Source organism: Glycine max, chromosome 2 (assembly GCF_000004515.6).
Source record: "Glycine max cultivar Williams 82 chromosome 2, Glycine_max_v4.0, whole genome shotgun sequence".
NCBI lineage: Eukaryota > Viridiplantae > Streptophyta > Magnoliopsida > Fabales > Fabaceae > Glycine > Glycine max.
Window position 1 is genome coordinate 48,174,879 of NC_016089.4, and position 20,559 is coordinate 48,195,437.

The 20,559-nt window shown below is 34.4% G+C and overlaps 2 protein-coding genes across 2 annotated transcripts; one reads left to right on the plus strand and one right to left on the minus strand.

The window, feature by feature from the left end:
* On the minus strand, positions 1 to 4,710 carry LOC100777902 (leucine-rich repeat receptor-like serine/threonine-protein kinase BAM3). Its single transcript, XM_003518441.5, has 2 exons — positions 1,849 to 4,710; positions 1 to 742 (listed from the first exon to the last, which is right to left on the minus strand). The coding sequence occupies exons 1-2, from the start codon at positions 4,508 to 4,510 to the stop codon at positions 405 to 407; spliced, it is 3,000 nt and encodes a 999-aa protein (XP_003518489.3). The 5' UTR covers positions 4,511 to 4,710; the 3' UTR covers positions 1 to 404.
* A 10,075-nt stretch (positions 4,711 to 14,785) lies between these two features.
* On the plus strand, positions 14,786 to 19,902 carry LOC100778436 (DEAD-box ATP-dependent RNA helicase 53, mitochondrial). The gene is made up of 7 exons (XM_003518442.5): positions 14,786 to 15,330; positions 15,459 to 15,586; positions 15,778 to 16,189; positions 16,449 to 16,547; positions 17,174 to 17,398; positions 18,196 to 18,357; positions 18,907 to 19,902. Exons 1-7 carry the CDS (start codon positions 14,986 to 14,988, stop codon positions 19,321 to 19,323), a joined length of 1,788 nt encoding a protein of 595 aa, XP_003518490.1. The 5' UTR covers positions 14,786 to 14,985; the 3' UTR covers positions 19,324 to 19,902.
* Positions 19,903 to 20,559: the final 657 nt, after the last annotated feature.

Here is a 20,559-nt window from a genome sequence, read left to right on the forward strand (position 1 = left end):
TGATATGGCATCTCCTAGATTTCATTATGCAGATGATAAATATTTCCTAGAATATTACAAGCAAGCAGTAAACGGAAGCCAAGGAATCTAACTCCAATCCCCATGTATTGTACAGACTCCTGAGGTAGTACTATTAACATTAATTCCCTTTCCCCTTTAGCATCATTGTCCATTCATAGTAAATTTTCCAGTATGCCTACAACATATGCAAGTCTCTTGTTCCCACAGCTAATTGTTAATAAAGAGAAGGAAAAAAAAAACCCTTTAAAACTCAAATGACAAACTAGTTAGGAAAATTGACATCTTTACCAACCGACAACATTAACACATGCAAGGCACATGTATAGACTCAGCTTTTTCTTTTATTTGTTCTTTAACTTTTCCTTTGGTTCTTTGGTAGTAGATCACTGCTTTTGGAATGTGTTTGGTTTCTTTGCTTGTGCAAGCATTTCAACCACTTCCCTCATGGTTGGTCTCTCCACACTTTGTTCCTGAACACATAGCATGGCCACAAAGTATACCTGCTTTGCTTCATCTAAGGGAATGTGACATAGCCTCTCATCAAGAATCTTCACCACCTTGTCATTGCTCCAATTTGTTTGCAACTTGGTCCATTGAACAATGTCTAGACCTTCTTCCCCAAAATTCCCCACTGGCCTTCTCCCTGTTAGTAGTTCTAGCAGCACCACTCCAAAGCTATAGACATCACTTTTCTCATCAACTTTCAACGTGTATGCATATTCTGATATATAAATCAAAATCAGTACACCATAATAGTTGGCTTTTACATTTTAGCGCAAAAGTAAAAGTAGCTATGCCAATGTATGACAGTACAATAAATGTCATTGTTGAGAAAAAAAAATGTATGAGTATGTAATAATAATGATTATAATGATGATGATGATGATGATGAAAAAGACTGGCTAATTAACAGTTTTATAGACAAACAAGGGAAAAGCTTTATATTTAATTTTCAAGTTAACAAATTAAATTTGTAAGAAGACAAGTTCGTGGTGCCTTGTGCCTGTAAATTGTTGAATTTTCTTTTTCTGGGGTTTTGAGAAAGTAAATCTTAGATCTCAATCTGGTACCTTGATGAAAGAAGCATATGCTTTTGGTTAATGTGCATTTGGTGGCTCTTATAGATATGTTAAAGGGTGTTAGTCAAAAAAGGATGGTTGTGTGATTTGCTTTGGTTTGAATACGGGTTTATGGTTTCAAGGCATGCAAAAGCACAAACCCAGTTAAGGTGAGGAAAAGAAAAAGATTTAAAGATTGAAAGAATTCTCCTTTGTGTTAGTGGAGCCTTCGACCAATCTAGAAATTCACGTACATGTGGGACACGGTGGTCCCAGAAAATAACAAGTAAATGCTAATGCTACAGTCGTAAAATAAATAAAATATTTTTGTGCTAACAAAAGACAGAAAAGTATATTAATTCTATTCCCATTGACTTTTTTACTATGAATATCTGATTGTTAAATGGACCTGAAATAATTATCTCTGTTGATATCCCTTCACCTAATTAACCCAACCCACTACATTTGGCCTGGTAGTAAAAAAATGGGATAAGTTGTACAAGATTTTAAGTTCAAACTTAACTGTTGTCATTGTCATTGTGCAAAAAAAAAATTAAAAAAAAAACCTTCAGGCCTTGATCTTAATCATTTCACTTGGTCAAATCAACGATCTAAACAATGATGTCACCTGAACCTTTTTTGGGGAGCTAAGGAACAATGTTTCCTAAACTTGGAAGTTAGAGTGTAAGTAACCAATATAAATCTACTAGAAGTAGTTATCATTTTGTAGACTAACTGATTTATATATTTAAATATTAAAATTAAGTACCTGGAGCAATGTAACCATAAGAACCAGCAATGGAAGACATGCACTCTGATGTCCCAGTATCTTGCAAGAACTTGGCAAGTCCAAAATCAGCAACATGAGCCTCAAATTCAGAGTTCAACAATATGTTGTTTGACTTCACATCTCTGTGGATTATCAGAGGGGAACAATCATGGTGCAAATAGCAAAGCCCTTTTGCAGCTTCTGTTGCTATTTTCAGCCTAGTATCCCACTTGAGAAACTCTCCTCTTTTCCCATGCAAGATTTCGCCTAAGCTTCCATTAGGCATGTACTCATAAACAAGCAAATTGGTCTCTCTATTGGAACAAAATGCCAGCAGCCTCACAATGTACCTGTGCCTGATTCTTCCCAGTGTCCTTATTTCTGCTGAGAGGCCATTATCATGAGAACACCCTTTGTTGATTCCCAAGAGCTTCTTCACAGCTACTTGCTCTCCATTTGGCATTGTTCCATGGTATACAACCCCAGCTCCACCCCTTCCTATGACATTGCTTTCCTTTATGCACCCTATGATGTCTTCACTTCCAAATTCCAGATTCTGAAATGTTGTCAGCTTCCATGAATTGGAGTGCCTTCTTTGCTTTCTGCTCTTGATAAAGGCCAATGTTGCAAATGCCAATGAGCAAGCCAACAGTGCTACTGCAAAGAGAAGCTTATACTTCCCAGGAACTCCAGGTCTTGCACTGCCACTGTCTTGGGACTCCAATACTGCATTTGAAGAATGTTTACATGGATTCAGCTCATATCCACAGAGCTGAGGATTTCCCACAAAGGATGTAGAGTTAAACACTGAGAATTGCCCCTCCTCAGGTATTGAACCAGAGAAGTCATTGTGAGAAAAATCTGCTGAAGTCAAGCCCTTCATGGCCCCGAGTTCCTCGGGAAGACTTTGGCTTAGGTGGTTCCATGAGACATTAAGATAGTTCATTATGTGAATTTGAGAAAGCTGAACTGGGATAGGGCCTGCTAGTTGGTTTTGGCTCAAATCTAAATAGGTGAGCAACAAACAGTTACCTATCTCAGGAGGAATACTACCAGAAAAATTGTTGACACTCATATCCAACTTGAGTATATTTTTCAGCTTCCCTATATCTGGAGGGATTTCTCCTGAGAGTCTATTTCCATGAAGCAGCAGAATTTGCAAGTTGGGAAAGTTTCTAATGGAAGTTGGTAGGGAGCCAGATAGGCGATTGTTTGATAGATTCAGCTGTCCGAGTTTAGAGGGTGCAGTGCCTGTTTCTTGTGGAAGCCAACCACTGAGGTAATTGTTCTGCAATTCCAAAAGGGCCAACTCAGGCAAGTAAAGAAAACCATTTGGAATTGATCCTGTCAAGTAGTTCTGTCCCAAACGAACTCTTTGGAGTGTGTAGCATTGTCCAAGATCAGCAGGCAAAGATCCAAAGAGAAAATTGTTGAGCAGGATCAAAATCCTGAGCCTCCTCCCAAGGCATAGAGATTTAGGCACCAATCCAGTGAGCTTGTTTGTTGAGAGGTCAAGCTCAGCCAGTTTACCATTCTGGCCAAGCCTCGAGGGAATGGCACCTGTGAAGTTGTTCTGCCAAAGCTTCAGCACTTCCAAGTTAGGCAGCTCAGCAATGAAAGGTGGAATTTCACCATGCAACCTGTTGATGAACAAGTTCAAGAGTGTGAGCTCATGAAGGCCTGAGAACTCATTAGGGATGTCTCCTGTGAGCTCATTGTTTGACAAATCAAGACACTTCAAGCCACTCATGTTGCCTAATTGTGGAGGAATTGAGCCACTGAGCTGGTTAGTTTGCAAAAAGAGAGTGTCCAATTTGATGAGGTTTCCCAACTCAGGGGGAATTGGACCTGTCAAGCCACAGTTTGCAAGGTCAAGATGAGTTAAACTAACCAACTCACCAAACTCAGGAGGGATACCACCATCAAACTGATTGTAGTATCCCAAGAAAAGCTGTGTCAGGTTAGTGAGGTTCCCAAGCTCAGGTGGTATGAGACCCCTCAAATCATTTCCTGCAAGAGACAGAAAGTTGAGCTGAACCATGTCTCCATAGCTTGGAGGGATTTCACCAAAGAAATAGTTCCCGCCAAAATTCAAGCTATTAAGCTTGTGGAGCTGAGTTACACCAAGAGGGAGGGAGCAATTGAACTCATTGTCATAAGCATCAAGCACTTCAAGCTCATTCAACTGAGAAAATTCCCATCTCATGTCTCCGCTGAACGCGTTGCCGGATATGTTGAGGAATCTCAACCCTCCTAGCTTGTGAATATCACTAGGGAACACTCCTGAGAAGCCATTGCCAGCAAGTGAAACACTCACAAGGCTCCTTAGTCCTGTGATGGAAGGTGAAAGTGTGCCAGAAAGGTTGAAGTTTGATATGTCCAATGACACCACTGACCTGTTCTTTTCGTCACACTGAATACCCTCCCAAGTACCACTGCAAAGGGACATGTAGTTAGACATGTTCCAGGTTCTCAAAGAATCAGTGTTTGCCTCAAAATCTTGTTTGAGAGAAACCAAGATAGAGGCTTGCCTTCTCAAAGACATGGGAAGAGAAGAAGAAACAGAAGCAGGCCATGTTAAGAACGAAAGAAGGAGTACAAGTACAAGGCCAAGAGTTGGAGTTCCCATTTTTGGAATAACTAGCTTAGAAGTTAAGGACATGCAGTTGGAATAATAATAACAACAATATCATAGAGTTATGCTGAATATGAAGTAGCAGGTGGTGAGAGAGAGAGTGTTATGTGTTGCAATGTTAATGAGCTCAGAGGTAACAGTGTTACAGCATCCTATGTCCTCTTCTCTTTTCCCTCTCTTCTTTTCTCCCCACACAAACATACATAACATACATACACACTACTTTGGTGTCATCTTTAGCTTTTAAAAAGCAAAAGCAAAAGCAGTGTTTGGATAGAAAATGCTTAACCACGGGCCGTTTCACAACCCAGTTAAATTTTTATTTATTTATTTATTTATTTTCTTTCCTTTTATTTTGTATTCTGTCGGTTTTTGAGCCTAGTAGCACTACTTCCTTTAGCTTTTTCTTTGTTGTTTTTTTGTTTATTCATAAACCAATTCCACCAGAGCAGCTGATGAATCAGATTTGGATGATGGGATATAATCTTAGACCATATTACAGATACCAATCATGGGGGAGAATAAATTGATACAATGTGCATGCTGAGTGTACCTTTATTTTTTTTATTAATTTCTGGATTTTGAAAAAGAGAATGTGGTGGGGTGTCATGACTGGAACTTAATTTTTATTTTAAAAAATGAGAAATAACAACGATTAAGCTATATATATATATATATATATTCATGGAAGCTACTGTACTATATGTCATAAATCCTCTATTTCATTTCATTGGCTTAATTTATTGAATAAGGACACCTGAATGATTTGTAGAAAAAGTCATATGACTCATATCTCTAAGAGACTAACAGAAATTGTATTTATATAATTTCTTTGTGTACAAGAATGGCGTGATAAAATAGTTGATGTGATGAAAATAGATAAAGAAATAGCATGGCATGTATGAATATTAGATATGGCTAGCTTTATGCATAAAAGGAGAAAGAAATTTCTGAGCAACTTCATTCATGTTATTCAGCCAATTCGAAGAACCATTGATGTTTGATAACACGGTTCAAGCTTATATGAAAAGAGAAAACAATTATCAGGGTATCAATTCATGTTAGTAATCAGAACACATTAAAGAAGCACGTGTTCACTTTAGCGCATCATTCGTTTAAAATCAAGGAATCGTAAAGAAAAAAGTTATTTTCAAGTTTGTTATGCTCGATCAGAAGATGAAGTTAGGAATCATCTTTTAAATCGATCGAGGGTCCTTCCCCACAAATTCCGTCACGAATGATTTAAACAGAAAAAAAGACATAGATGAAAAAGGAAAAGGGAATGAAATTTAAAGTATATGATAGGGTTGATCCAGCCACATTAAAATCTATTGTTAAAGAACTTGGTAAGATGTACCCATCAGGATCAGGCCATCAACATACCAATCAATACACGTTAGATCCCAATTCCTGAATTGAGAAAGTAAATCTTAGAAACATATGTTCAATTTTCTCTTTCTGGGGTTTTGAGAAAGTAAATCTTAGTTCCCACTTCCCAATCCTAGTCATCCCCTCCCCCCAAAAAAATGAAAATGAAAATAGGAAAAAAAATGCTGTATATGAATTGAGTGGCAGCCAACTCAGACTAGGTATAGATGTAATGAACGAGACAATCTTCATGATCGAATAATGAGGACATGAGGATGCAAGAAAGCAACCTAGGTCAGCTCATAAACTCCAATAGTTTAATTTCTTTTTAGGTGGATACCATTGGTCCCCTGGACCCCTTTCTTTCTTTGTATTTAGTTTCATCTCATTAAGAATAAAGTACATTGCTATATTGTATAATAATAACAAACAGAAAAATATTATAAATATTTTTTACACTTTCATCTACTCACAACATTATGAAAGATGATAAATTTATTTACTTTCATAATATTTATGTTAAAAGTTACATAAAATTTATTTTAATTGATAATGTAAAAACTTTCATATTAATAATGTTCAATACATCTATTAAACTCTAATAATGAAACATTCGTTTGGAGAAGAGTTGCTCACTAACCAGTAGTCTGATATTCTTCTTTCTTGAAAATTAGTTTCATAATTTTCAAATGTGGATATAACTTGTTTTGAGGAGGAAAAAAACCCCACTAATAATGATAAGAACAATAATGATAATAATAATTTAAAAAGGTACAGTGTTCTACAAGGAGGCTCGGCCTCTTTTGACCCTTTCACTTTACACCGTAACGTGAAAAAGAAAAGGCACAGCCATCGATTCTTCTTTTGAGACCATGTTGGGATCCATCATATTGATCTCTTCAATGTATCTCTCTCTCTCTCTCCAAAATGTGGACCAGTTTGAATCTTTTCTTTTTACCGTAATTGTTATTTTGATGACCAATTGGAAAATGGTGAATGGCAGGGAAGCTAATATTGGGAGGGTGCTATGGTTGAAATTGAAGGCATGACAGTTGGGGCCTCATAGAGTGATTGGAAAACATGCTGGTCCCATTTCTGGGAATTCCTTGTTTTGTTTTGGGGTAGTGGAGTTAGGACCCATTTCTAGCATTAAGCCACTAAAAACAAGTACTTTAGTTTAGGTACACTTTCTGCTTCAGTTGGAGATTTGGAAGATGGTTGTCTTAATCTTGGTGCCAACTGGGTAAGGTTCGTGGCATCATATAATATAGTATAATAAATTCCAAAGTTGTCTAGTCTAACCTGTGCTGCTGTGCAATGGGATAATAATACATAGTTATTATTTATATATAAGGAGCAAAAACAGCACTGGGTACGGGTCTAAATTGAAAATTCACATTTATACCTTCCTTTCAAATTCATGTTTATCTGATATCACCCACTGAGCAAAGGGGTCGTGGCACTGGCCACTACGGCAGCAGAAGCTAAATAATGGCAGCGTTTTAGATATGCAGAGAAATCTTATTTGTCCCATCCAAGATTCCTAGTTTACAAGCCCTCTTTATATAGATAGAGAGGTGTACGTGTACCAGCTCAGCTAGTCACCTTAGATAACACGTTATCATTTTAAGTTTTGAATTAGGGTCTGATTAATTAAAAAAATAATATAATTTTATATTTGATTTTTAAGAAAATCACTTGCCAACACAAATTACATGAAGATGGCCACAAGGATAAAAGCTTAACTTTTTTTTTATTTCCTAAACCATGAGAAAATTTATTGTTTGAAATACAAAATATTCAACAAACAAAAATATTTATTTTCCCTTTCTATGTCATTATTATCATAATTACTGCCATAATCATTATTATTGTTGATATCACTTTCAACATTGATATTGTTATCATCATTTTGTGACTATTATTGTTTCCATCTTTGTTATTATAGTTGTTGTCATCATTGGTGTGACTATTATTGATACCTCTACCTCCATCGTTTTTATTGTTGTCATCACTATTGTTATTATTATCGTTGTCACTGTTATTTGTCATTGTTACCATCGTCCTTGTCATAATCACTACAATTGATGTCAACGTTACACTATTATTGTTATTTTTGTCGTCATTATCATCATTTGTCGTCATTGCTATCCCGATTGGCATTATTATCACAATAACTATTAAGATAATTAATATAAATTATATTGAGATAATCAATATTAGAAGGGATATTATAGTAAATTTTGCATTATTTTATTTGTGTGATCCATGTTCACCAAACAATGTAAAGGATAAAAACTTGTCATATATCTTATATGTTTGTCTTGTATTGTTCTCGTTATGCCTACTTTGTTACATATCAAGCACATCCTTATGCCTTGTTTCATATAGAGGAAAATATATGAAATACTAGATGAAAAAAATGGATGAATAGTAGTATGTGAGAAATAAAGTAAAATTAAAAGTGTTTGATTGAAGATAAATAAAAAATGGATGAAGAGTGAGATAGAGAAATGAGTGAAAATAGCATAAATGAGTTCCACAAATTTTAAAAATGGTTCCACATCATATCTCCCAAACAAATCAACTTATTTTCATCTCTTCCTATTTTTTCTACCAAATAAAGCCTTAATGTCATCCATTTAAGTACTTTGAAACATGAATATTATAATTATACAAAATTTTACATGTTTCCTAAATGATTTTAACTTAATTTTAATTTTTTTTTATCTCCCATCACATAATTTATTCTCTCTTCCTGGAAGGCCGTACAAACATTAGTACAATACTTGGTCATCTTATTTGGAGGAATGTTACTTTGGAGGATATGAAGTTATAGTTAATTAATTATTATATATAAGATTAAAAGAATTGTATTGTTTTTACTTTTCGTTATTCAAACTTTATAATTTATTTGTTATTTTTTCCGTATACTTTTTCTTTTCTTTTGAAAAGCAAGGTATCTGATTACCAAAAACAATGAAATTAATCTTCCTGAGACATAGAGATTATTGAAGTGAAAATTATTTCTCATAACAAAGTCTTTTTTACATGGAGGACCACAAAATCAAACTCTCATATTATGCCTTTAAAGAACTTGACCATCTACCAATTATGTTGAATCTTTTAGTTTTTTTATTGACTTTTTTAACTTTTAATGATTTTAAAACATTCATGTAATTATTTTAAATCTTATAAATTCATAAGGTTTGTTCAAATATTTTTATTTTTATGATATAAATTTATTAAAATTTAAAGTATAAAATCTTAACTATAATTTTTTTAAGAAAATCTTAGAAGTTATTATATTTCTAGTTCTTTAAACTTAACAACACTTATTTATGTTAAATTTTAAATCCTAATCCTATTCTAATCTAATAGAATCTAAATATAAGTGTTATTAGTATTTCTCTAATCATATATTTTAAATTAACATTTTTCACATATTTAAAATGGGTCATATTCTTATTATATATGTGTGTGTGGTTTTGATTTTTTAAAGTGAGAAAAGTATTTCTGATAATAAAATACACTTAAAAGCTATTATCATGCATTTTCTCTAAGAAATTAATAAAGACAGTGGACATGTTCCGAATTATTTTGAGTGAATTTTTGAAAATAACTGTTACCAACGAATTATTTCTCTAAAAATTTAGTGTTACAAACGAAAGTCAACCTTTACCCATGCCAATGTCGCTGCCTATGAATGAAAATCGGTAGATTCGGGCATGTAAAGGTATAGGGATTACCCCGTTACCCGTCCATAAGAGAGAATCGTGTCCATTATCTGTTAATTATTCGTTGGATATTTGTTTCAAAATTACCTGTGATTTTTTTTTGCCAGTTAGTATTCATAAATGTCTATGGATATTTCAAATTTTTTAAAAATAAATATTTCTGTTTAAAAAAGTGATTTTGAACATATAATAAAATTAATGAACTAAAAATCAACAGCAAAAATAAAGATCATTAATACAATAAAATTAAACATAAAATAAGATTTATTAAACATAAATTCAAAATACAAGTGAAAATAAAATTTCTTCCCAATGGATAAGGGATACTAATTTAAAGTACCCATCATTTATTTACTGTAGATTTTATCCACGGACACGGTTTTTTTTTCTATACCTACCTCTATCCACTCTTTTTTTGTTCAGTAGACTGTAGTCTATCTGTTTCGTCGAAATGTGAGGGTTTTTTTTTTTAATAATAACTTCATTTTCATTGATGTTTAGTGAGGTAGATGTGAGGCGAATCCGGATCACTGGGTCTAGTAATGTGCTTTATTATTTGCACCTCTGTATTGTTAAATACACACTCTATTATTATTGATTTTTTATGAAAGTACTTTTGATTAAAACATGTTTCCATTGTGTATTAAGGAGTGTGTATATATTCTGTATTGCAAACCCATACAAAATTGAAACATGTTTATATTGGTATGTTCTTAGACTGAATGTTAGTGTTATCTCATCAATTAACATACCAATATTAAATTTTACATAACTAAAAAAATAATTCAAAGGATAAAGGATCAAAATCAAAATGAATATATTATGTAGGAATCAAAATCCTATTGAAGCCTTTTTCTTTAATTTAAAACATAAATCTTGTCTTATTAGATTCATTATATGAAAAATATGAAAACCAACTAATATTTAAATCAAAATTAGACATAAATAAGATGAAAATTATATGAAACATGAGTCTCATGAACAATTGGAAACTAAAAAAAATTAATATCATATTCTTTTCAGATTACTCATGTGATTCGTCTTTTCACATGATTTTAGTTCTCATCGCTTTCATATAAATAAATCTAATAAAATAAGTTTCATGTTTGGAATAAATTAAGGAAAAGTTTAAAATTGTACTAAAAATAAAATAAAAAAAGATAAATCTTTTCGAAAGGACTAACATATCACTAATTAAATAAAAATACTCTTAAAAAAAATCAAGGGACTAATTTAAAAATAAATAAATTAAGAGGCAGAAATTCATCTATAAAAAAGACAAAATTCAGGAATTAAATTTATCATTTATTGAAGATTAAAATCAAGCAATAGGAAGTAAGGGTGGGAATTGCTGAGAATTCAGAGTGTCCTATTTGTCATATCCATGAGGAGTCTATCCTCCATGCTACGTGAGACTGTTTCACAGTAGATCGGGCATGGAAGAATTTTTTACCTCTAGCGTTTTTATCTGAGTTTTTTGCAGGTGACATTTCTTCATGGTTGCAAATGAACCTTATATAATAAAGGTTATCTGGTGAATAATAACTGGGCTTTGATGTTTGGGATCGCTATGGACCAGCTGTGGCATCGACGAAATGATTTTGTTTTCCATCATTTATGACAGGGTTTATGGCACGTATTGGTTCTTTCAAATTTGCTTTGGATAAAGGCTTTACTCAGATTACAATTAATAGAGTCTGATGCTGGTGGTGCAGTGAAGATGTGCTCTGATTTGAGTCCCGGGGATCATCATTCTTTCAACCTGGTGGATGCCATGGCTAAAAGGGCGCTTTCTTTGTCTCGAGGAGCCATCTGATTTCATGATTGACTTGCTGCAATCTGATATTGTTGGTGCTCCTAGCTTGTTTTAGTTCCCGTTTTGTAGTTTTTTTGTCTGTTTTTAGGCTTTTGCCCCTTTCAAGTTTTGAAAGGATATTTATTGAAATTATTGAATTTTGAGAATGTTATATTTTATTTTATTATCATGTTTTTCAACATTTGTATTTTCACAGAGGAGGGATAAAAAAGTGATATTTTTATGAGAATGTGAGAATTTATTATCTAATGCGCATGAAACTTCTTTTTTTATTGAATAATTCTAAATTTTAAAACTTATTCTCAAGAATATTAAAATGTAACCAATCATTTTTTTTAAATAACCTAAATGATATTTTCATGTTATATTCTTAAAAATAACATTTTAGTCCTTGGAACAGGATGAGTCATACAAGAAACATAGAACAAAGTTCTATTGGCTGAAAAAGGGAGATGCCAATTCCAATTTTTTCCACTCCACTACCTCATCCAATAAAAAATCCAATGCTATTACTTCCCTCTCTCCTGAAGATGGAACAATAGTTCATAATCATCGTAATGTGTGCTTTGTTGCTTCTTCCTATTCTAACAATCTTTTCTCCCATGATACCCATTATAATGATATTTCACCCGTTATCAATAATATTCCAACTTTTGTTTCTTCTTATGACAATCACCCTCCCTTCTTTTTCCCTTTACAATAAAATAATTTTAAAATGTTTTTTTTTCAAATGAATTTTGATAAATTTCATGGTTCTAATGGCCTAAACCCCATTTAAAAAAAATTGACATTTGTGTAACCCTGAAATTTTCAAATCAGACACAAGCTTGAAAATGGTTGTTTTCCTCCTCAAATAAATAAAACTACCATTATCCTTATACCCAAAACAAATAATCCTATATCCATGAGTGACTTTAGATCCATATCCCTTTGCAATATCCTCTATAAAATAATTTCAAAAGTCCTTGCAATTCGTTTGAAACCTATTTATTTTGTCAAAAATAATTTCAAATGAGCAATCTACCTTTGTTAAGGATTGTTCCATTCTTGACAATATCCTTCTAGCATGAAGTAATTCATCACGTAAGGAGCAAGATAAAAGAAAAAATGGGTGAATTAACACTAAAAGGGGATATCAATAAAGTTTTTAATAGGGTTGACGGACATTACTTGTTCATTCTTTTGAAAAAAAATGAGTTTTCATTGGAAGTGAATTACCTAGATTCACCTTTGTATTCAAACTGTTCAATATTCAATTCTGGTAAATGGTAATTCTATTGGGCAAATTACTCAAGGAAAGGGTCTTAGGCAAGGATATCCCTTGTCACCTTACCTCTTCATTTTGTGCACATAGGGTTTTTGAGCCTTGATAAAAAAAAAAATATGAGAGTAAGAGGGATACTTATCGGATAAAGATGTGTAAGGGATCACCCATCCTTACACACCTTTTATTTGCTGATGATTTTTTTGTTTTTGTTTTGCAAGACAAATGATATTGAATCAAAGAACATGAAGAAGATTTTGGATACCTATGGGAAAGCTTTTGGCCAAAAAATCAATTTTCAGAAATTAGAAGTCTTCTTTAGTGCAAATACCCATCCATTCCTGAGGCAAAACATCTTTTATAATATTGGGATCTCTAAAAGCATAGGCACAAGTAGATATTTGGGTCTACCATCTGTCATTGGAAAAAAGAAGCAAATTTTCGGGTTCATCAAGGAGAGACTTTGGAAGTGTATCAACCACTACTCTAAGCATTTGTCTAAAGCAGGGAAAGAAATTCTCGTCAAATTAGTAGCTCAATATATACCATCGTACTATATGAGTGTTTTCCTCCTTCTGGCTGCCTTAGAAGATGAACTCTAGAAAATGATGAACAACTTTTGGTGGGATTCAAAGGGTCAATCATCAAAGGGCATCAACTAGCTAAATTGTGATAAGATATCCATGAATAAAGAATTTGGAGGTATGAGATTTAGAAACCTTTGTTCTTTTTATCTTGTTATGCTAAGGAATCAAGGTTGGAGATTCATATCCAACTAAGATACTATGGTTTTTAAAGTCTTCAAAGCAAAACTATAAACATTTGGAGGGATCAATGGTAGGACAAAACTGTTATTTCCATTACACCACCATTCGGATTAGAGCATCTCAAGGTTAGTAACATAATTGATCCTTCTTCTCATACATGGAATCTGAACCTCATCACCAATATCTTCAACCAAGAAGATATTGACTCTTTCAAAGCCACACCATTGTTGAACCTGGGTGATGATGACAAATTGTTTTGGAAATTCACTCCTATTGACGCTTATAGTGTTCGTTCTGCTATCATTGTCTTATAGATACCATCCTAGACAATGATCATTTAAAAGTTAATGGGAGTTGGATGAAAATTTGGAAGTTGGATGTTCCACCTAGAGTGAGATATTTGCTTTGGAGAGCACCTAAAGGATGCTTACCTATAAGGAAAAGGCTCATTTTGAAAGGAGTTTAATGTCCTTACAATTGTTGTCATTGTTTGAACCACTTGGAGAATGAATGACATATTTTTGTTGTGTGATAGAGCCCAAGATTTCTGGAAATGCATAGGTCTCTTCAACAAAATTCACTTATTAGTGTTTTCCTCAAAAGGTTTTTGTGAACTAATTTTCAACCTCCTTTAAACTCAAACAGAAAAACAAAACAATGAGATGATTATTACCTTATGGATCATATGAAAATCGTGAAATCAAAAGATTTGGGAGAACATGGAGCCTAGACTAGATACGGCTTTCAACCAAGCCATGGGGTATTTTGTAGAATGTCTATTAGTCAAAACTAAAAACTAGGATTCAGTACAAGATCTACCTCGAACAACAATCTCATGGTCTCCTCCCCACATGACTACACCAAGTGTAATCTCGATGCAATGATATTCATAGACCAAACCTCCTTTGGAGTAGGTATGTGCCTTCGTGATAACAATGATACTTTCATTCAAGCACATTATGTTCTGTTTCATGGTATCCTTAGACATGCAGTAGCTGAAGTAATAGCCCTTCATAAGAGCATTGAGTGGATTCAGTCAATGAACCTTAGCTATGTGATCTTCAAAACTAATTGTAAGATAATAAAAGACTACTTGAGTTCAAGTAAAAAATAGGATTTTTAAATTTTAATTCTATTCTTATAAGTTATTATCGCAATTATTCTATCGTATCAAACTCAAAAGTAAATTTTGTTAAGAGACAAATAAACTTAAGACTTGTAAGTTTGTAAAAACATCAAAGTTAAATAGACGTTGACACTCATGATTACCATTGTATTCCTCTATCATGTTTTCTCTTCTATCATTGACAAAATGAAATAGCTACACTTCCTCTAAAAAAAAACATTCTAGTCAATGTAAAAATTCCGTCAAACAATCCTCCTTTAAAAATAAATACGCAATAGGCGCACGGGAGCAGTATGAAGACTCGCACACAGAAGATTGTCCCACCCACCAAATATCTCCTCGATTTCCATTTTCTATTCTCATAAAACTCTAAACCCCGAATTTCAGTGTCGTAGGGTTTCGCTTTCCATTTTCTCACCACACCATGTTAACCGCAGTCCTCAGAAGAACCAGTTCCACCCTCTCAAGGCGCGGTTTCCCCGCCGCCTTAATCTCTGCCTCCACCGCCACCGCCACCGCCACCGCCGGCAACCACTTCCGGCTACTCTCCGCTGCCGTCAATTCCAGAACCTTCCACTCCAACCCTGGCCCCTTGAATTTCCGCGCCTCTTCATGTCACCGCGCGGAATACGCCGTGGACGATTTCCCTTACGAAGAAGGGTCCAAAGGAAACGCCGACGAAGGCCTCGAGATCGCGAAGCTCGGAATTTCGCAGGATATTGTCTCCGCTTTGGCCAAGAAAGGCATCACCAAGCTCTTCCCCATTCAGGTTTGCTTTGCTTCCTCTGGTTTATTCTTTGATGCAAAATATGATCCGTGGTTGATAATTATCGATGTGTAGTGTTGATGTTGATAACTTCGAGATTGTTATTTTTTAATTAATTAATTAATTTTTAGAGGGCTGTGTTGGAACCTGCTATGCAAGGTCGTGATATGATTGGTCGAGCTAGAACTGGAACTGGGAAGACTCTTGCTTTTGGGATACCCATCATGGATAAGGTCATTCAGTTTAATGCTAAGCATGGGTTAGTTCTATTTTTCTTTTTTCTTGTTTTGATATCGTGATGCTTATTTTTCGCTATTACTTGAATTTGTAACTTGTTTCTCTGCGTGAGTTGAAGGTGGACTAGGTAATTGATGTTGGTGTGGATGGAATCATGGAAAAAATTGATTTGTTTTTTTAACTGTACAAGTTTTTTTGTGGTTGATGTGGCAGGCGGGGGAGGGATCCTTTGGCTTTGGTGTTGGCTCCGACCAGAGAGCTTGCGCGACAGGTTGAATCAGAGTTCTGTGAGTCGGCACCTAATTTGGATACAATTTGTGTTTATGGGGGTACACCCATTTCTCAGCAGATGAGGCAGCTTGATTATGGGGTTGATATTGCTGTGGGGACGCCTGGTCGGATTATTGACCTTCTCAACAGAGGTGCGCTAAATTTGAAGGATGTTCAGTTTGTTGTTCTTGATGAAGCTGATCAGATGCTTCAGGTGGGCTTTCAGGAAGACGTGGAGAAGATCTTGGAGAGGTTGCCCCCAAAACGTCAGACTCTTATGTTCTCTGCAACAATGCCATCTTGGATAAAGCAGATTTCGCGCAATTACTTGAATAATCCCCTAACCATTGATCTTGTGAGTATCAAGTTCTATTTTAGGCTCTTGGAGAATGCCTTTAAGCTGTTGCAATTCTGAGATATCGTTTAGTTAACTGGAATATGACTCCTCTAAAAAAAATAATGTAGAAACTCAACCTAGTAGATTAAGTTATAGGGCACATGAACCTCATTGGGTAATAAGTTTATAATATCTAAATGTACATATAGTTTGTGCATGTGTGCGCAAGCTAGCACATGGTAGTTACTTTTTAATTGGAAACTTATTGGTGCTGTAGGTTGGAGATTCTGATCAGAAATTGGCAGATGGAATTTCACTGTACTCCATTGCAACTGATTTGTATGTTAAAGCGGGAATTCTTGCACCTCTAATAACAGTATGCCTTCTGAAGTCATCATTTATTGATTGCTAGTTCTTCTGATTAATGATTGTTACTATCATTACCGTTTCATCATAAGAAGTAGGTTTTAAAAAATTATTATATTATTTTTCTATAGTTTTTAGAGGGTGAGCCTTGGCCCAATGGTAGGGTTGGTGCCTTATGACTTGGAGGTCACTGGTACAAATTCTAGAAACAGCCTTTCCGCTTGTGGTGGTAAGGCTGTGCGCATCTACGCTCCTTAGACCCAACTAGGTAGTAGCCTTGTGCACTGGATCACCCTTTTATATATTAAGGGTTCACTATCTTTTTAGTTCCTAAACTTTATAGGATTTCTGATTTTAATCCCAGAACATTTTTTTACTGCTTTTAGTCTCTTACCTTTTTTTCCGTTCTGACTTTTAGTAAAAATAAGGACGGCAAAATGTTGAGTGACTAAAAGTAAGGACAGAAAAAAGTCAATGTACGTTACCAGTAAAACAAAGTTCAGGACTAAAAACAAAAATCCTCAAAAGTTTAGGGACTAAAAAGATAGTAGACCCTATTTTTAATTAGAAAAACTAGTTAAGGAAGCTTTTTGTTAAAGGATTTTTTGTCTCTCCTAAAGATATGTCGTTTGTTAGGAACATGCAAAAGGAGGAAAGTGTATTGTTTTCACTCAAACAAAACGTGATGCTGATCGATTATCGTATGCCATGGCAAGAAGTGTTAAATGTGAGGCTTTGCATGGAGACATATCACAAGCTCAAAGGGAGAAAACTCTTGCTGGCTTCAGAAATGGCCATTTTAATGTTTTAGTGGCAACTGATGTTGCCTCACGTGGGCTTGATATACCTAATGTTGATCTTGTGAGTTCCATTTTACTTTTTTATTTCTTTGAAATAGTCAAGTTGGCTGATCTATTGGAATTATGTTTATTGTTAATTGAATAGCAAGAAAAACTCTTATTCTCCTACTTATCAGTTATTATTACCGTTTCTTCTCAATGTGATATTCATTAATTATGTAAGGACAAGGTATGCACATGATAACTCACTTGTCTCTGATTGATCAGTGATTACTTTTAAGAATTTTCTCTAATTTTTAGAGTGGGATTCTCTACATTTCCGACTTGCATTTATTTTCATTAGATGTTCTGGCCATAGCTAGTTGTTGAAATCAATTAATAGCTTCTGATACTTATGATGCTGCATTTCCTCATAATTTGTTTGAGCAAATCTGCTTTACAAAACAAATGATGCATTTTCAAAAGCTGGGCTGTACTCTTTCTGTGTATTGATGATATTATTAGGTATGTTTCCTGTTTCCATATAGCACAAGATATTTGAGCATCTGATCATTCATTCTTATCTTCTTTCACAGCTTTAAATTGGGAACATTTTGTAACAGATGCTCAGTTCTTACATTTTAGCAATGCTTTAGGTCTCGCCACTGTTCTGTTCATGGTTCTATAAATTTTGGACCTCACAGATTTTATTTTGTTGTTTGACGTGTTGTTGTTTCGTATTTTGCAGTCGTTATCAGTGTTCTATCCTTTGCTTTGTTTAATATGTCATGTGCATATGCAAATACTTTCATATAGACAATATTGTTACCATGTTATTCAATTTTTTATGTGAAGTTTTAACTTGGTTTCCTTCTATAGGTAATACATTATGATCTTCCCAACAATTCAGAGATATTTGTTCATCGTTCTGGACGAACAGGTCGTGCTGGTAAGAAAGGAACTGCAATTCTTGTGTATACAGAAGATCAATCGAGGGCTGTTAAGCTTATAGAGCGTGATGTAGGCAGTAGATTTTCAGAGGTGATCTCCTGGCATCCTCTCAATTTCTGCCTTTTTTACTGGAAGTTGTAGCTTGTTAATTACTAATTTTCTTATCATTGAAATTGAGGCTAATCTATTTTTAATTACTAACAAGGATAGACAACCGCCTGCCTTAAATCCCATCATTCCCATGCACAATGAGATTTAAACCTGTGAAATCCCAAGTTATAGCAGTTGATGTTGAACAATTAGAGTTCCCATACAGAGACTTGCCCAAATAGTTTATTATTAGTTTGCGAGTCAGGCTGGCAGGTTGTAACTAATACTGGTAAAACTTGAGTTACTGGAAATCTTAATTTGCTGGCAGGTTGTAACTAATACTGGTAAAACTTGAGTAACTGGAAATCTTAATTTTCTTCAGTACTCTTGTATATCTAAGCAGCCTGTGAACTACTATCTTACAGTTATTACTATTTTTTTTTATACTGTGATGTTTGCTCTCGTGCTAATTAACATTTTAGGACAGTATTTTTTTTAATTTATATATAATGATTAATTGCTTTTTATTCCTATATTCATGTTTTTCAGCTGCCACGGATTGCTGTTGATAGTGCATCAGCGGTCATGGTTGATAGCATGGGTGGCGGGCGATTTGGTTCTTTTGGAGGTAACAGGGATCGTCGATACGGTGATATGGGTTTTGGATCTGGCCATTCTGGGGGTTACAGTAACCCTGGTTCTGGCCGCTCTAGCTTTGGAAATTCCGGTGAAAGGTTTGGTGGACAGAATTATAATCGTTTTGGCTCATCTGGTGGCTTTGGTTCTGGTCAATCAGGAAGTAGATCTGGTGGATCATCCAGCAGGTCTAGGTTTAGTCGCTCAGATGATTTTGGGGGATTTGGTGGTTCAGATCGTTCGGGTGGTTTTGGAGATTTTGGCTCAGGTCAGTCTAGTGGCTTCGGTGGTTCTCGTGGTAGTAAGCAGAACAATAGAAGACCTTTTTAACTTAAATAAATATAAATATAAAAAAATGCACCATCCTTATTTCTTGGTGGCTTAGCTCTTGTAGAGTTTTCTTCTGTCATTTCCTCTAAAATTCGAGTCCTCTTGGCTAATCCTTGTATTACTAAGGATTTTAGAAGACAGCAGTTCTACGGCCACTGGAATTTTCTTTTCTGGGACTTTTGGCTCAGTCTCAGCTGTATTGTTCTTTTGGAAACATTTATAAAAAAAAGAGAGAGAGAGAGAAAAAAGGGAGGGGGCTGTATTCAGCGGGTTTTCATCATCTGCCATGGCTCATTACTTCCATGATCTTGAATATGCTTGTACGTCACCATGGGCAGTTTTAAAGAGGCAGCTATATTTATATTTCTGTTCCTTAAAGTAGTAGTAGTTAAGGTCAGATAAAATGTCTTAGAAAGCTGCATTGTAGGGTGCTTTGCAGTTTTATTTTATACTACAATTTTTTTATGCAAGAAAATTCTTATCTAATATGTAATTTTACTTTCAACAATTTGTTTTTCGCCCCTACACCCTGGGTTACTTAAGGGGTTTGATTAAATAATTTGAGAATCACGTTGATTATATCCTGCCTTTCTTGGTGTTCGTATTTGGCCTAAACACAGTTGCTAGATTTAGACATTTAGTTGATCAACAAGGAAGTAATGAAATGTTTATAAAAAAAAAAACAGTAACAGGGAGCAGAAGGAGCATTAACCCTGTACGTGAGAGAAAAATAGGAGGAAAGAATTGTAGAAATTTTAAAAGTTTAATTTTTCTTCAGTTTGAATTTTTAAAATTCATTTTTCTCATTTTCTTTCCTTTCATTTAAACCAAGGGTAAATGTAATCGAGGAATTTCTTAATGCAGCACTAAAAAAAGTACGACCCCATCATTTTATGTTTTGGATAAGAAATTTTTGCATTAATATTCATATTTTTTTATACTCTTTTAGAATGATAAAATTACTTGACTACACTTTTTTAGAACGATAAAATTACTTGACGGGATGATTTAACCTAAAGCAACTCTCATTTTTATTTAGTGGAAGAACGTATGTTTCAGTTTTTGTGTAAAATTTTATTGAGTTCGCGATAAGTCAGAAAAAAAGGATTTAATCATGCTAAAAGATCATATTCATGACCTGATGGAATGATTTAATGTAAAGTAATGCATCTTAAGAAATTTTAAAAAAGTAAAAGTAAATGTTTTATAATGCTAGCATATATTTAAATACATTTT

Coding starts and splice junctions, on each gene's coding strand:
- LOC100778436 (XM_003518442.5), top strand. CDS start 14,986: ATGTTAACCGCAGTCCTCAGAAGAACCAGTTCCACCCTCTCAAGGCGC. Junction 15,331..15,458: donor CCAAGCTCTTCCCCATTCAG/GTTTGCTTTGCT, acceptor ATTAATTTTTAG/AGGGCTGTGTTGGAACCTGC. Junction 17,399..18,195: donor ATATACCTAATGTTGATCTT/GTGAGTTCCATT, acceptor TTCCTTCTATAG/GTAATACATTATGATCTTCC.
- LOC100777902 (XM_003518441.5), bottom strand. CDS start 4,510: ATGTCCTTAACTTCTAAGCTAGTTATTCCAAAAATGGGAACTCCAACT. Junction 743..1,848: donor TTATGGTTACATTGCTCCAG/GTACTTAATTTT, acceptor TTTATATATCAG/AATATGCATACACGTTGAAA.